Source organism: Aedes albopictus, chromosome 1 (genome assembly GCF_035046485.1).
Source record: "Aedes albopictus strain Foshan chromosome 1, AalbF5, whole genome shotgun sequence".
NCBI lineage: Eukaryota > Metazoa > Arthropoda > Insecta > Diptera > Culicidae > Aedes > Aedes albopictus.
In genome coordinates, this window is record NC_085136.1 from 190,214,007 (window position 1) to 190,230,287 (window position 16,281).

Below are 16,281 nucleotides of genomic sequence, written 5' to 3' on the forward strand. Positions count from 1 at the left end.
ATCAAGATGAACTTCTAAGTTGTGTGCTATTCGATGGTCTCCACGGTGTATGAAACGAATCCCTAAATTCTCGGCATCGTACTCCAGCAGGCCAGTTTGAACTTTTCAATGCAACGTTGCGGAACTTTGCATCAACGACGATTTTGAAGGAAACGTAATCCATTGTAGAAGTATCCTTCCATACTGGCACCAAGCATTTCACGGATCGGACGTTATTGGCTCCTATCGACTCGCAAACCATTTGCTGGACTTCACAGTCTGTTACATCGATCGCAATATTGGTAACGTACAGTTGAAGCAAATCATCTTTCCCGATTTCAGCGGCTGGGCCGGGGCTATCAATCTTCGTAGACGACAATGGAGATGATCTATTATCTGCCGATATGACTTGCCGTTTTGATCCGGTTTGGCCCTTCGATGAAGGACCCGGTTCCGAGGTAGCATGCGTTGAAAATTGGCTAACTAGTTTACTAATCCGTTCAACATCTGATTTTAAACAGTCAACTTCTTTCCTTGTGGCATACGAAGGATTCTTCGTCATGGCATTGCGAAAACGACCTTTCTCAATATGATCCCGGCAGCAATCACACATCCAAAAAATATTGGAGTGTAGGCAAGCACATCCTTCGTCATAGGACAAACCGACACATTTTGCGTGAAAATATTTGTGCCCATCACATTGGCCTTCGCAAGCGACAACTATGTCTCCTGGACGAATCTCAATCATACACACGTTGCAGTGGGTAAACATTTTGCGAATCTGCTTGCTTCACAATTAGGCGACAAAAAACTCGTTTATTGTTCTCGAAAGCCAACACGATGCGATGAAAGGAATAGCGATTGAAGTTGCGCAGATACGTAGGGTACGTAGAATGATGAGTACGGTTTCGTGATTTAAATTACTTAATTGCAAGTGATTCTTATGATCATCGACGAAGATTTTCAGTTGGTCTTAAAGTACGTTACAAGCCGCGACGAACTAACTCAAATCGGATGACGAACGATCACATTTAGCAATGAAAAATACAAGAAGTAGCACCACAACAAACAAATACGAGGCACACAGTTTGACTCACTCTCTTGGTCGTATAATTCAGCGTGATTGGGAAAGATTTGAAGGCTGCAAAACGGTGAGTCGATAAGGAGAGCGTCCAAAATAGCTCTGTTCCTCACAAGTTCCTACCTCATGCTTTCACGGGTCAAGCGATGACAAAGAGCATACTAATACAGCTTGGGCACTGTTTTTCGTTCTGACTTCAGCTAGATTGAGGAGGTATGAACCAAGCGTTTGTTTATCAAGAAGGTGTGGCTCAAACAGATAAATCCACACAGGCCTCCGGGAGATCACCCGACCATCAAACAGAAAACCAAATCGACCACGTTCTAATCGACGGTAAATTCCTCTTGGATATAACCAACGACCGCGGTGCGAATATAGATTCAGATCACTACTTAGTCGCTGTTTGCACGCGCTGAAAACTTTCAACGGATATTACCACGCATCACAATCGAACATCAAGCAACTATGTAACGTAAAAATGGCTCAAGACTATGCGCAGTAATTAGCAGTGGCCCAATCAACGCAAGAGCAGCTAGGCACAGCTGCTAAGATTGAGGAGGAGGTTGGCTGGTTGAAAAGCAACAAAGCCGCTGGAGCAGATCAACTACCACTGGTGAGAGCACTATACTGGGTCATTACCAAGTTTGGGAGGAGGAAGCACGATGGGACGAATGGATGGAAGGTATCGTGTGTCCCATCTACAAAGAGGGCAACAAGTTGCGGGAACTATCGCGCGGTCACACTACTGAGCGGGAGCGCGAGGTTTGGAACTGGATTGGCGGAAAATGTGTAAACAAACAACGTCAAACAAACTTTAGTACAAGCGAAACCGAAGTCGGATTGGGGTTGAAACTGTGATCTGATCCAGTTCCAACCCAGGTTGGAACTGGATAATAAAGAAAAACGGCATAAGATACTCTCTCAAATCTTATGCCGCCCTCTATCACCGATTGCAAGAGGGTTCGTGGGCCAATATCAGGCTGGATTCATGAGTGAACGGGCCAGATGTTCGCCATCCGCCAGGTGTTGTAGAAATGCCGCAAATACGACGTGCCCACATATCACTTGTTCATTGATTTTAAATCGGTGTGTTTGGAGCTAATATTTATTAATTTACTCATTAAAATTTAATTAAATGAATTCAAAATCAAACTGTTATACAGAGTTTGCGATAATACTAATTACAACTAGGTTGGCGCATATACCTTTACTTTTACAAATTCTCACAAACACTTATAAAGATATTGCCGAATCGAAAGGCCTGAATTGTACTAGATTAGTTAGTTGAAATATAGATCTCTTAGAAGGCAGAAGCCAAAACGTGTTCTGTCGAGACAATCGATTATTCACCGAAATACCTACACCTTGTCGTCGGTCGAAAGTCTGATTTTCGCGAAGTGTCCACTTTGGGTCTACCGTTGGTCACCTGTCGTCGCGAGTTCACCACTGGAGGTCTTGCCTCTGAACAAATTTATGGTGCCGAAACCCGGGAGGAAATCCCACAAAGTGCACTGGTGAACGACCACGTGTAGTGCCTCGTGCTTCTAGTGCTTTATCATTCGCTCCAGCCCCAGTGATCATTGTTGTCGCTGCTGTAAAACAGCTGAATACCCTTCGCTGTCGTTCTGGTGGCCGCGGGCTGTGATTGAGCCAGAGGAAGTCCCCAAAGTGATAAAAAGTGATTATATCTCGAGTATCCGTCGGTCCGGCGGAGATATACCTAACCTCAATTTCCGAGGTCGTATAGTGAGCCGTAAGGCAACCTCATTGCAGATCGGTATTGTGTGGTGATTGTGTGTGTGCAAAATGAAGAAGTCATCCCTCCGAAAAAACACTCTCCATCACAAGTCGCTGTTGCGGCGGAGAAGCAATATTCTCGGATCAGCCAGGTTAATAAAACTGTTCGATGAGCAGTACGACCCCGAAACCCAAGTGAATCAAGTGCCGTTGAGGATCGAACGCCTCGATGAACTGTGGCGAAATTTCGAAAGTGTGCAGGACGAAATTGAAGTGATTGAAAATGAGCAAGAAGATTTCGCGGAGTTGCGTCAAGAGTTCCATGACTTGTATTTCGCGTTGAAGGCTTCTCTCACAGCTAAGCTCCCTCGAAACAATCAAATGCCGATTAATCAAGAACCCCGAATCGTTCAGCACGTCGCGCCGCCGCCGGTTCAACAAATCATGTCGGTCAAACTTCCGGAGTTGAAGATGCCGGAATTCGACGGCCAACCGGAGCAATGGATCGAGTTTCGCGATTTGTTCAAATCCGTAATCCACTCAAATGTGCAACTGTCGGCTGTACAAAAACTGCACTATTTGCGCAGTAGTTTGAAGGGTGACGCGTCTCGTCTCATCGCTTCCATTGCGATTACCGCGGACAATTACGCTATCGCATGGAAAACCATTTGTGACCGGTACGAAAACACAAACTATCTCGTGAAGCAGCATATGTCTGCTCTTTTCCGCGTTCCGTCAGTGCGAAAGGGTACTTCTTCAGCCTTGTCCGAATTAGCGGACGAGTTCAACCGCCATGTCGGAATTCTCGACAAGCTCGAGAATATAGATGCCCACTGGAATTCTTTCCTGGTGGAGCGCCTAAGCAGCCTACTTGACGAGAAGTCTCTCATCGAGTGGGAAACTCAGTGTAGTGAAGAAGAATCGCCTCAGTATACGGATTTGCTTGAGTTCATCCGAAAGAGATCGCGTACTCTACAAAAGTGCTCCACGTCGTGTAACTCTTCTTCGACTGTGCAAGTGAAGCCCACAAAGGCCAAATCAACCTCCTCTCACGTGGTTTCTGATAACGTTGCGAAATGTCCGAGCTGCAAACAAGCTCACGCGTTGGTTCAGTGTGATGCGTTCATCAAGTTGAACCCGAACAATCGACTCCACTTCGCCAAAAAACACCGTTTGTGCATAAATTGTTTGAGAGGTGGCCATATGGCTAAGGACTGCCGAAGTAGTTTGTGTAGAACGTGTGGGAAGAAGCATCACAGTATGCTACATCTACCAACACCGGTGTCGAATTCGGCGGTTATCACTCCACCGAACGAAGAGCAAATGCCGAACACTACCCAAGCGTGTACAGCTATCTGTTCTACAGCAACCACTACATATCAAGCTGAGATCTCGTTTTCGGTCGCAAATGCACCACCGGTGGTGCTCACGCGTTCGTTACCCCAGCCAGCCACGCCGGTCTCGCGAAACGATTCGTCGCCTCACGCCGCGATCGACCAACCCCCCTCTCCGACGCCGGTTGTTTCGCTCGATCGCAACGAATCTGAACCAACCCCAGCCCAGCCTCCACAGCCTCTACCACCCGCCACATCGTTGACCCAAGCAAACAATACTTTTGAAAGCATTGTGTTCCTATCGACGGCTGTTGTTCGAGTTCGAGATGTGAATAACGTGTACCACTATGCACGGGCTCTATTGGACAGTGGTTCCCAATCGAACTTTGTTTCTGAATCACTGTGCCAGAAATTAGATCTCAAGCGTACACGAATCAGCCTTCCTGTTAGCGGTATCGGGCAAGCCACCGTAAACGTACACTACAAGGTGAATATCGCGCTCGCGTCACGGTTCGGCGGTTTCGAACAAGAAATAGACTGTTTGGTCCTACCGAAACTCACCGTGAGTCTTCCTAGTCGAAGTGTAGACATTTCTCGCTGGACCATTCCGCGTAACTTGCCGTTAGCTGATCCGAGGTTTAACATTTCCCACGGAGTGGATCTCATTGTTGGAGCGGAACTGTTTTTCGCTCTTCTCGAATCCGAAAGGCTAACCCTCGCTGACGGATTTCCCATTTTGCAGAAAACTGTATTAGGGTATGTGGTATCTGGCACATCCCCCGCAGAGACGCAGAAGACGGTAGTGTGCCATGTTGCTACCGAACAAGATCTAAACGCCCAGCTGGAACGGATGTGGGAGGTTGACGATTTCGACGTCGGACGAGCGCTAACGCAGGAAGAGCAACATGTAGAAGACCACTTCATGCGCACTGTATCCCGTGACGACACAGGACGCTACGCTGTACGCCTACCGCTTAGAGAAACCAGCATCCCATTCCTTGGAGACTCCTACAAGGCTGCAGCCAATAGATTTTCGATGATGGAAAAGCGTTTTGCCAAGGACGACGAGCTGCGTTTGGAATATACGCAGTTTATGGAGGAATATCTCAGGCTGGGGCATATGGAGGAATGTTCCCGCGTCGATGGTACCCAGTTTTACCTCCCGCACCACGCTGTACGTCGGCCAGAAAGCACGACCACAAGAACCAGAGTCGTCTTCGACGCGAGCAGCAAATCCCATGGCCAATTGTCGCTGAACGAGGTCCTTTTCACTGGCCCAACGGTACAGCCAGCTTTGCTCGCCGTGGTTGTTAATTTCCGGCTTCCCAGGTACGTATTCTCCGCGGACGCCGAGAAAATGTTTCGGCAAGTGTGGGTCCACCCGGACGATCGAAGATTCCAATCTGTCGTTTGGCGTTCGGATCCGTCTCAACCGTTGAAGCACTACCACCTGAAAACGGTGACCTACGGATTGGCCAGCTCACCGTATCAAGCTGCCCGCGTCCTAAATAAGCTCGCTGAAGATGATGGAGACCAATATCCCCTAGCCGCACCAGTTGTTACAAAGCGCTTCTACGTGGATGATGCCTTTGCTGGAGGTGACATCTTAGAGGAGGTTGCGGAGACATGTCGGCAGTTACAAGAACTTCTCGCTAAAGGGGGTTTCACCCTTCGTAAGTGGTCTGCCAACGACCCTACCGTGCTACGTCACATACCCAGTGAACTGCTTGGAGCAACCGGCCCAACGGAAATCGGACGTAGTATGGTCACAAAGGCACTAGGGTTACAGTGGAACCCAATCACTGATAAGCTCAGTTTCCAAGTTCCCGACCTGGAAAATCTAAACATCGTCACCAAACGAGCCGTGGTATCCGAAATGTCAAGGCTCTTTGACCCCTTAGGCCTACTGGGGCCGGTAGTCATAAGCGCAAGGATGTTCGTCCAAGGATTGTGGGCAAAGCGGCTCACTTGGGATGAAGAATTGTGCGAAGAAGAAAGTCTCTGGTGGCAATATTTTCGGGAAGATCTGGCGCAACTGAAGAAAATTGCCGTTCCGCGGCACGTCATTTCCAACTTTCACCAGGAATATCAGTTGCATTGCTTTTGCGATGCGTCATCAAAGGGCTACGGATGCTGTGTGTATGTAGTTGGACCCAATATGGATGGCGAAATAGAAAGCAAGCTTCTGATTGCGAAATCCCGAGTCGCTCCTCTTCGTGGCTTGTCCATACCCCGGTTGGAACTTTGTGCGGCTGTCCTTGGCAGTCAATTGGTCCACAACCTGCGAACAACAACAGATTTCGACGGAACAGCAGTGTTTTGGTCGGACAGCACTGTCGTATTGCACTGGATACAGTCGCCACCAAGTGACTGGAAAGTGTTCGTTTCTAATCGTGTTGCGGAGGTGCAACGTCTTGCTCGTGAGCTTCCCTGGAACTACGTCCCATCCGAGCTTAATCCTGCGGATCGCATATCGCGCGGGACAAATCCGAGTCAAATTATCGACGACTCACTTTGGTGGCATGGGCCACCTTTCCTAAGGCAGCCGACTGAATCTTGGCCGGATTTCCCATCAAAACCCACGACAACTAAAGACACCGAGCTGGAGAAACGCGTCACCGTAGCGCTAGTTACCACACCAATCGACGATTCTATTTTCGAGCGGTATTCAGACCTGGGGAAGCTGTTGAGGACAGTGGCAATGTGTATCCGATTTGGTTCTAACTGTCGACGGCCGAAAGCAGAAAGAGTGTACGGCAGTCTCACTCCACCGGAAATCGACGGAGCATTGAAAGCCATGGTACGTCTCGCTCAGGTAAGCAGTTTTTCTAATGAAATCCATCTTCTCAAACGATCTAAACTTGACTTCGAAGCCAAATCTCCTCTAAGAAACCTGAACGTTTTCCTCGATCAGTTCGACCTTCTGCGCTTGGATGGTCGATTGAAAAATGCTCCTGGCCCATACGACTCAAAATTCCCATTGATTCTACCAGCGAATCACCAGATCAGCTTCTTGATAGCGCGCTCTCTCCACGTAAGGACGGCCCATGCAGGACCTTCATTGCTACTTGCGACTATGCGCCAAAGGTTTTGGCCGGTGCGTGGGCGTGAATTAGTTCGGAGAGTGGTCCGAAAGTGCATTACTTGTTTCCGCTGCCGCCCTACGGATTACCACCAACAAATGGCTCCACTACCAGCGGCCAGAGTCGCTCCATCCAGAGTATTCTCCAAAGCCGGGCTGGACTACTGCGGGCCATTTAGCGTTCGTCCTTTGTATGGGAGGGGGGCCAACGTTAAGATGTACGTCGCGATTTTCGTCTGCCTGGCGGTAAAAGCGGTGCATTTCGAAATCGTTCCGAGTCTCACGTCCGCCGCGTGCATTAATGCAATCAAACGGTTTGTAGCTCGACGCGGTCGGTTGATTGAGCTACCGTCAAATGGGGTAACTTGCAACACTTTTTGACTTTGAAGCAATATCATTGAAAATCTAAACATTTCAAACATACTGTAAAGCATCGTGTACACTAATTACCACGAGTAGAATACTATACAGAACATTATTTACCAAAATACGTTGCCACCTAAACAGGAGATGTGAAATACATGCTTGTTGCAAGTTACCCCATCTATGGGGTAACATGCAACACATGACATGAAGCTAAGTTAGCTAAATACCATTGAACTCTAGTAACATTCTAGTTCTTGGTCATATTATAAGTTTTTGATGTAATGCATGAAAAATGCTTTGAAAAGAAGTACACTAACCAATTGAAATATGATTTTTAATTAGAAGATTGGTAATTATATATAAGCGAGAGTATATCGTTTCACAACAGGTCTTACGTCCCTCAAGTATGAAATACTTATGGATTTAATGACTCATTATTAGTTACAAAATGTCAACAATGCTAAATGTAATTTGTTGGAAAGGTAAAGTGAGTCATCTTTAGATTATTTTCAGTATACAATGGGGTTTGGCTATTTCAACTGAAATAACACGATTTAAACACTTATTCAACAATTTACAAAGTAAAAGCCGTCAATTTTGGCATTCTATTGAAATAATGTACTCCATCTAGGTTCAGAATAGATGTTGGTGATTGTTTTAGAACGTTCATAAACTGAATTTAACTTTCATCAAGGTGAAACATGTATGAAGTCTTGTCTTCAACAATGTTTGAAAGTCGCGTGCAAAGAAATGGTAAAATTAAGTTGAAAATTGGAAATGAACACGCCACGTAATTAATAAATGATTCATTTCGATTATTTCCATCCGAAATATCATGCTATGAAAATAAATTATGTGAAGTTTTATTAATTTCAACTGTTGCAAGTTACCCCATAGTGGTTGTTGAATATGATAATGATTTTTTACATAACTGAGGCGATAAGTTTAACAATCTTTTATCGTTCAACTAATCTTACTATTAGGTACTCTAACAGCAATGAAGGTCGTCAGACTTATCGCACTTACCATACGAGAGAGGTAAAGCACGATTTTCATACTTGTTTTTATAGCATAAAATGAGCAAACCATTTTAACAGTGTAGCTGAGCAGTAAACAAAGAAACAAAACTATTTTTTTCACTAAAACGATCTTTGGTACACATAATTTTGTTAACCGAAATGGTGGAGCATACTATGTAGCTTTCATTATTATGAAAATATAGTTCACATTTATTGTATGTCATCGTGTTGCAAGTTACACCGCTGTTGCAAGTAACCCCGTTTGACGGTACATTGCGATAACGCCACAGCCTTCGTCGGGGCTGATCGCGAGTTGAAATCGTTGCGTCGTCAATATCTCGAGCAGTTCAAGACGGACGAGTGGAAGGACTATTGCCTTGATGCCGGAATATCCTTCCGCTTTATTCCTGCTCGCTCTCCACATTTTGGGGGGCTGTGGGAGGCCGGAGTAAAGTCGTTCAAATACCACTTTCACCGAATTTTCGCTGCCAATTCCTACACTTTGGACGAGTTTACTACAGCAGCGACCCACATTGAGAGCATTCTGAACTCCCGGCCTCTCACACCCCTCACTGACCATCCCGATGACCTCACCGTGCTTACGCCTGGCCACTTTTTGGTCGGGGAACCGATGTTCTCCATCCCAGAGCCGGACATGACGAAGGATCCCGTGTCGCGACTCTCTAGATTCCAGGACCTACGCCGCTCTGTCCAAAACTTCTGGAAACTTTGGTCCAGAGATTACGTCACACAGTTACACCAGCGATCAAAATGGAGGACTCCCTCGCCGAATATCCAGAGGGGAGATTTGGTCCTTCTGAAACAGGAGGGGCTTCCGCCGTTCATGTGGAACATTGGACGGGTCGACGAAACATACACAGGCCCTGACGGTTTAGTGCGTGTAGTTCTTGTGCGCACGAACCGTGGTGTGTATAAACGGGCAGTCACCGAGGTCCGAGTATTACCGATTGACGAGCCTGATGACGATCAACCTTCTGCGAGCTAGAACGATAGCTGATGACTGTTGAAACGGACTGTTTTAACGGGGCCCGGGATGTTTGGAGCTAATAGTTATTAATTTACTCATTAAAATTTAATTAAAGGAATTCAAAATCAAACTGTTATACAGAGTTTGCGATAACACTAATTACAACTAGGTTGGCGCATATACCTTTACTTTTACAAATTCTCACAAACACTTATAAAGATATTGCCGAATCGAAAGGCCTGAATTGTACTAGATTAGTTAGTTGAAATATAGATCTCTTAGAAGGCAGAAGCCAAAACGTGTTCTGTCGAGACAATCGATTATTCACCGAAATACCTACACCTTGTCGTCGGTCGAAAGTCTGATTTTCGCGAAGTGTCCACTTTGGGTCTACCGTTGGTCACCTGTCGTCGCGAGTTCACCACTGGAGGTCTTGCCTCTGAACACGGCGTATGATACAATCGATCGAGACCAGCTATGGCATATTATGCACGAATATGGATTCCAGGATAAACTTAAACGATTGATCAAGGCGACGATGCACGTGGTTCGAGTATCAGGAATACCCTCCCTTCGAATCTCGCACAGGGTTACGGCAAGGCGATCTTTCATGCTTGCTGTTAAACATTGCTTTAGAGGGTGTAATAAGAGAAGAGCGGGTATAAAAACGAGATGTCTGTTCAGTTGCTTGGTTTCGGTGATGACATTGCTATGAGCCATTTTATGAAACGTTTCGGGATCATTGAAAATTTGACAGGAGGTCACGTCGTAGCCCGTGAGTGTTAATATTAATATCGACACTATTATCGTTTCGTTAAATAAACTATTGTACCTCGCAAATTTGACACGATCACGGAAACGTACATCCAACTAAAGAATGAAGTCAGGCGAATCGGATAAGTCATTTATGTGGAAGACATGTCATGTGTGGAAGACAAAGGTGTAGTGTAGTGTAGGTGTAGTGCATATGGAAGACGGAACTTGAAGAAGACGAATGAACCACGAACTGCATCAGCTGCTGAGAGAACCAACCATTGTCCATACAGCAAAAATCAGGAGGCTACGGTGGGCGGCTCACGGATGTCGGATAGCAACCCGACTGAAATGGTTCTCCGGGCTTGTCCATAAACTACGTAGACTCTTATGGGGGGAGGGGGGGATCTGGCCAAACTCTACGCCTCATACGAATTTCGAAAATTGTGTATGAACAAAAGTCTACGAGGGGGGAGGGGGGTTTAAGATTGCCCAAAATGAGTCTACGTAGTTTATGGACAGCGCCTCCAGAGTCATATGACCGGTACAAAAAGACGTGGTGCGCAGCGAGCTAGGTGGGTCGACCAAGTGGAGGACGATTTGCGGATCTTCACAGAGTGCGGAACTGGAGACACACAGCCATGGACCGAGGAGAATGGAGACCACTCCTACTTACAGCCAAAGACACTCATATCTTAGTCTGACCGGTAAGTTAAGGTAAGGGAAAGATTTGAAGACAACTTTGAGTTCAACAGATTATAAAAACATGACGAATAGAACAAAACTGCCAGAAATGCATAAGTTCCTATAGTAGTACCGTAAATCGGGGTCTGATTGATCAGCAGTGGGTGAAATTGATCATTCCTGGACTAGGTTGCAATTTCTGCACGTCGTTATGATCATAGAATGTGTACCTCATCTGGGCTTTTCAGTTTTTAGTCTTGTATTACTGTCAAGGATGGAAGAAAATCACTTCAAGCGATAAATGATACAGGATACGAATAATCCAAGGTAGCCTTGTTCTTACAGTCACATGATGTCGACGCCTCACACCGTGCTCGAATCACAGAGCAATCAAAGCATCTGATGCACGCTTTATCGCGTGATGACCCGTTATCAGATCATGTTACAAGTCATGATAAATTTTATTTATCACAATGTATGCCACTTATGCACCCGTAAACCGCATTCATGGTTCGAAATAGTACATTCATAAGCATATCTGAAAGTTAAAGCAGCAAGAATGCTTAAAAAGTGAATGAAATCACGAATTTATCATTTCGACTTCATGATAACGATCGCATCGCGCCCGCACATGTCGAGCGAATCATTCTTCTCGGACCGTAGTTTGTTAGGACGCTTGACGATAAAATGTTATCGTTGTTGCTATGATCGCGCGATGCCGTTCAACCGCGACACATTTGAAATCTGGTCATGATCACTAGATTTACTGTTTTAAGGGGTATTGAAGGTGTTTCTATCACAGCCGAAACCGTTGATACTAAACAATCGATTGAAGCTAGGAGTACCTGTAAACTTTATGTGTTCACATTTCTGTGGAAGCTTAATATAGTTATTCTGGACATGAATCAGTTTCAAAATTTTAAATTTTAGTAGAAAAAGTGTTTCAATGCGGTTGAACTACCCAAGTAGCCACGAAGCACCTGGAGGCGAATATAATGCTATTAAGGAACTGACATGCTCTATATTGGCCGCTTAATAGCCCTGTGAGCCAAAAGTGGCGAAATATAGTGCAAATGGTTACTAGGGTACCGTCATTTCGGGTGAAATTGATCGGCGTCAGGGGCATGTTTTATTTATCAAAAATAACGCTCTAACCTTGAAACAATATGTGGGAAATAACCATTGTTTGTTCCCAACCAGTTTTCAATATTTTATTATAATTTCGCGCCAAACCCACCTCCAATATAGTACCACAATTGAGTGCTAGAGTAGTAGTAGTGCTAGAAATGAGTAGCATGAGTTAAATAGTTGTAAGTAGTAGTAGGCAGTTAGGTTTCATTAAACCATAAATTATAAAATAAAATTAGTCTAAACTGAACTCCCAAGAAATAAAGTGCTCATAAATTTTTCCAAATCCAAGCTTGCCAGTTAATAAAGTGTTCCATGAAGTGCCAGAAGTTTCCATTTCGTAGAAGAAATCCTCCTAGTGGCAGTTAGCTGCAACACCGTGAGCTTTGTGGAAAGTGAAGTAGCTCATTATCCTATACCACCACCACCCGCGCAGCATAGAGCAACTCTACAGCCACCATCCGATTTTCTACCCGAGAAATCCCACCGGAAATCCCGAACCTGCCCCAACATATTTGGTGCCGTGACCAGGATTTGGTTTCCGTTTCACCATTGTGTCCGTGATCCGAGTGACGTTCAACCGCCATCACGAGAAGACGTCGCTATTGAAATTCCGCCATCATTTTCGATCCATCAACCGCCATTCCTCCGAAGAAGATTCCAGAGTGTTCCAGACGATTAATACAAGGCCTATTGAAATTAGGCACACGGTACGTGTGATTCCACAGTGCGCAGATATTATACGCGGGTTCCTTGAGATTTTTTCGATTTTCTTTCCACGCTTTTATCATCCGTCCTTCGAGAATTCCCGCCAGTGAACGCAAGTGCTTTGCCCGTTTCCGGCCCACTCCCGCCGGTGAATAGAACTGCTGTTTCCCATTTCCCGCCCTCGAGAGTGCTACCAAATTCCCAGAGGCCATTCCGTCGCCGTTTCCGCCAATCCGGTCAACCAACCATCGTCGAAAATCCGCAGTATCCAGAGGTGTTTTATAAGAAATACACAAGGCATTATCCTAGCCTTGAAGAGGTTAGTAGCATTCCAAAATCCCCCACGCCATTTGTCCGGCTCTACCGGGTCTTTTTTGTGTGCATCCCCATCTAGAACCGCCATTTTGTTACGCCGTACCCCAACCGTTCCGTCATGGAGGAACAACGCCAGCTTCAGCTAACCAACCGCCGCACGACCCTCATGGCTTCACTGGGGAGAGCCGAGCAGTTTGTGTCCAAATATCAAGCCGACCGTGATCAAGCTCAAGTGCCGCTACGCATCGAGAACATCGACAACGTGTGGATGGGACTGGAGGATGTTCAAACGCAACTTGAAGAACTGGAGGTCACCGAAGAAGGTAGGGAACAGAACAATCAAATCCGTTCCAAATTCGAGTCCGTTCACTTCAAAGTGAAGGCTGCTCTAAATTCCCTCTTACCCGCTAATCCAATCCAAACTCCAAGCGCATTCCCTAACCCTCCCGCCAATTTGCTTTCTGGCATCAAGCTTCCCACCATTTCGTTGCCAGAGTTTGATGGCGACTACAACCAATGGCTTGCTTTTCATGACACGTTTGTTGCCCTAATACACGCTTACGCTGATGTCCCCGACGTGCAAAAATTCCATTACCTCCGCGCCGCCTTGAAAGGTGAAGCGGCTCAGCTGATCGAGTCGATCGCAATTAGCTCTGCCAATTATACAGTCGCCTGGCAGACGCTTACCACCCGCTACGCAAACGATTACCTGCTTAAAAAGCGTCACTTGCAAGCCCTCCTAGATTGCCCTCGCATGAAAAGAGAATCCGCCGAAGCCCTGCATAGTCTTGTTGATGAGTACCAACGCCATACCAAAATTCTCTGCCAACTCCAAGAACCCGTTGATCATTGGAGTACGATGCTTGAACATCTGCTCTGCATTCGCCTTGACGATGGTATCCTCAAGGCCTGGGAGGATTATGCTACTACCGTCGCTAACCCAAACTACAGCTGTCTCGTAGATTTTCTACAACGTAGGATCCGTGTTCTTGAATCGATGTCCGTCAACCACCAGTCGCAAAACTCGCAAACGTTCGTCAATCAAGTCCCTCTCCATCGAAAGCCATTGTTCCACAAAGTTGCCACCCACACCGCCGCAGAAGAACAGCCCAAATGCTACGCTTGCAATCAGTATCACTTTCTCATTAAATGTCCCCGCTTCGAGGAAATGAACGTGTCTGACCGTATGAGACTAGTCGACAACAATCGTCTTTGTCAGAATTGTTTCCGCCACGATCACTTTGCTCGAAACTGCCAGTCAAAATATTCCTGCCGACGCTGCCAAAGAAGACACCACACCCTGTTGCACCACACTAACAACTTTAATGAATCCACTCTCCAAGCATCAACCATCATCTGGCTCAAGTATTATTGAGTAATCAGTTTACATGTTTTTTAGCCAATTAGACACACACTTCTGCATTAAATATAATATTTTCTCAAACTACGTAATAGACGAACTTCAAAGACACTTTTAAACTTGTGTTAAATACCGTAGCAGTATCGCATATGTAATGAATCTTCGAATGAAAACTGCTAAATATTAGCTAAACCCGATCTCGTCATCAAAAATTTTGTAAATATTAAAAGTGATGCATTAAATTATACCTTTTGGAAGTATTTACATATTTTGCATGTAAGTTGTATACTTTCAGGCGTTTTCCTAGGATTTAAATATTTGAAAAAAATAATAAAGTTGTAAAAGTTTTGCATAGCTTTTCGCATACTTCGGTAGTTAATTTAGATGAAAAAAACATTTTCAGCACTTACAAAAACATTTCACTGACTGATCATTTTCCCCGAAAGTAAAACTTTCAATTTTTAATTTCAAATGATATTAATTATGATAAAATGATTGGCAGTAAAATTTTCCTCCTCGTTGGCTGATGAAAACTATGGGCGTACAATGAATTGTGTTTATCCATATCGACAAATATTTAAAAATTAGGCGCCAAAAACTGCGAAAAGTGATCAGTTTCATCCGAAATCACGATATGTGATGAATGATGATGCCTGTGTATGTGTGTGTGTGTGTGGATTGCAAAACACATGTATTTCTGTACCAGGATTAAAATTTAACCTACGATTAATCACAGAAAACATCTATGACTTTTATGGACATGCAAATGCATACTGCATAGTTGGTACAGATTTTCCCGTTTCACATACAGTCGAGTCTCCTATTAGACGCTACCACCCACTTTACGCCCACCGCAATTTCTCTTGCATCGAATCCAGCTGATTTTTTTAGCGCAGTTAGTGCTTACTATAGACTCATCACATACAAAAAATGAGCTAAATTAGTTAGAAGACAGCCTGGAAAACACGGTGGGCGTAAGGTGGGTGGTCGAATGGGAGACCCGACTGTTTTGTCTATTAGCCTCACTGTCAGTCCGAATAAAATGTTACTCATACGCATTGAATGTGTAACAACCAAAATGTACGTATGGAGAACTTCTTCTTCAATCGCTGCCAGCGAAAGAAAGTCACACCATTCTCCTGGAAAGACACACTTTTTGCACGCATTCCTGCTGAATGCTTGTCCGGGATGGTACATGGAACACCTTGCTGAGCTTGACGGAGAGTTATGTACGTACGCCTCAAGTCTGCATTTATAATGGGGAGATGTTTTCACTGGCGCTAGGTTCGTTGTAGGAAAATATGAATAAATTTGCATAAAATGAATTATGTAAAGAACATCAGTCATTTGCCGTTGGCGATTATTAAGCTCAATGCGGGAAGTGCGAAGTGCCGAGAAAAAGGACACATCGGAATAGACAAACGGAAAAGTGCTTGTCAAAAATGGATGGGTACAGGCAGGGAAGAGTTGAAGTGGTGTGATTTTTGTCAGGGTAATATTAAACTTAACGCGGCATGGGTACATCTTTGAGCTTTCAGCTTCAAAATTGGTGAATATTAAACATTCAATATAGTTATTAGCTTGCCCCTCTGGTAATATTACAGTTAGGATAACAATTAGATTCAAATCCATTTTGATGTTCGTGGTGATACATTATTTTTTATTTTAACAACAATTTAACATGGATATTTGTGTGTACATGTGTCTATTTGGATATTTACCTTCATTTGTCGATATGACTACGATT

General features: G+C 44.9%; 1 protein-coding gene across 1 annotated transcript; it reads left to right on the forward strand.

Annotated features, from left to right (window-relative positions):
- The first annotated feature begins 2,866 nt into the window (after positions 1 to 2,866).
- Positions 2,867 to 14,549, forward strand: LOC134290410 (uncharacterized). The gene is made up of 2 exons (XM_062857552.1): positions 2,867 to 6,946; positions 13,254 to 14,549. Exons 1-2 carry the CDS (start codon positions 2,867 to 2,869, stop codon positions 14,547 to 14,549), a joined length of 5,376 nt encoding a protein of 1,791 aa, XP_062713536.1.
- Positions 14,550 to 16,281: the final 1,732 nt, after the last annotated feature.

Excerpts from the sequence above, each read along its gene's own strand:
- LOC134290410 (XM_062857552.1), top strand. The coding sequence starts at position 2,867 with ATGAAGAAGTCATCCCTCCGAAAAAACACTCTCCATCACAAGTCGCTG. Across the intron at positions 6,947-13,253 it reads CCATGGTACGTCTCGCTCAG|AACCGCCATTTTGTTACGCC; the intron begins GTAAGCAGTTTT and ends ATCCCCATCTAG.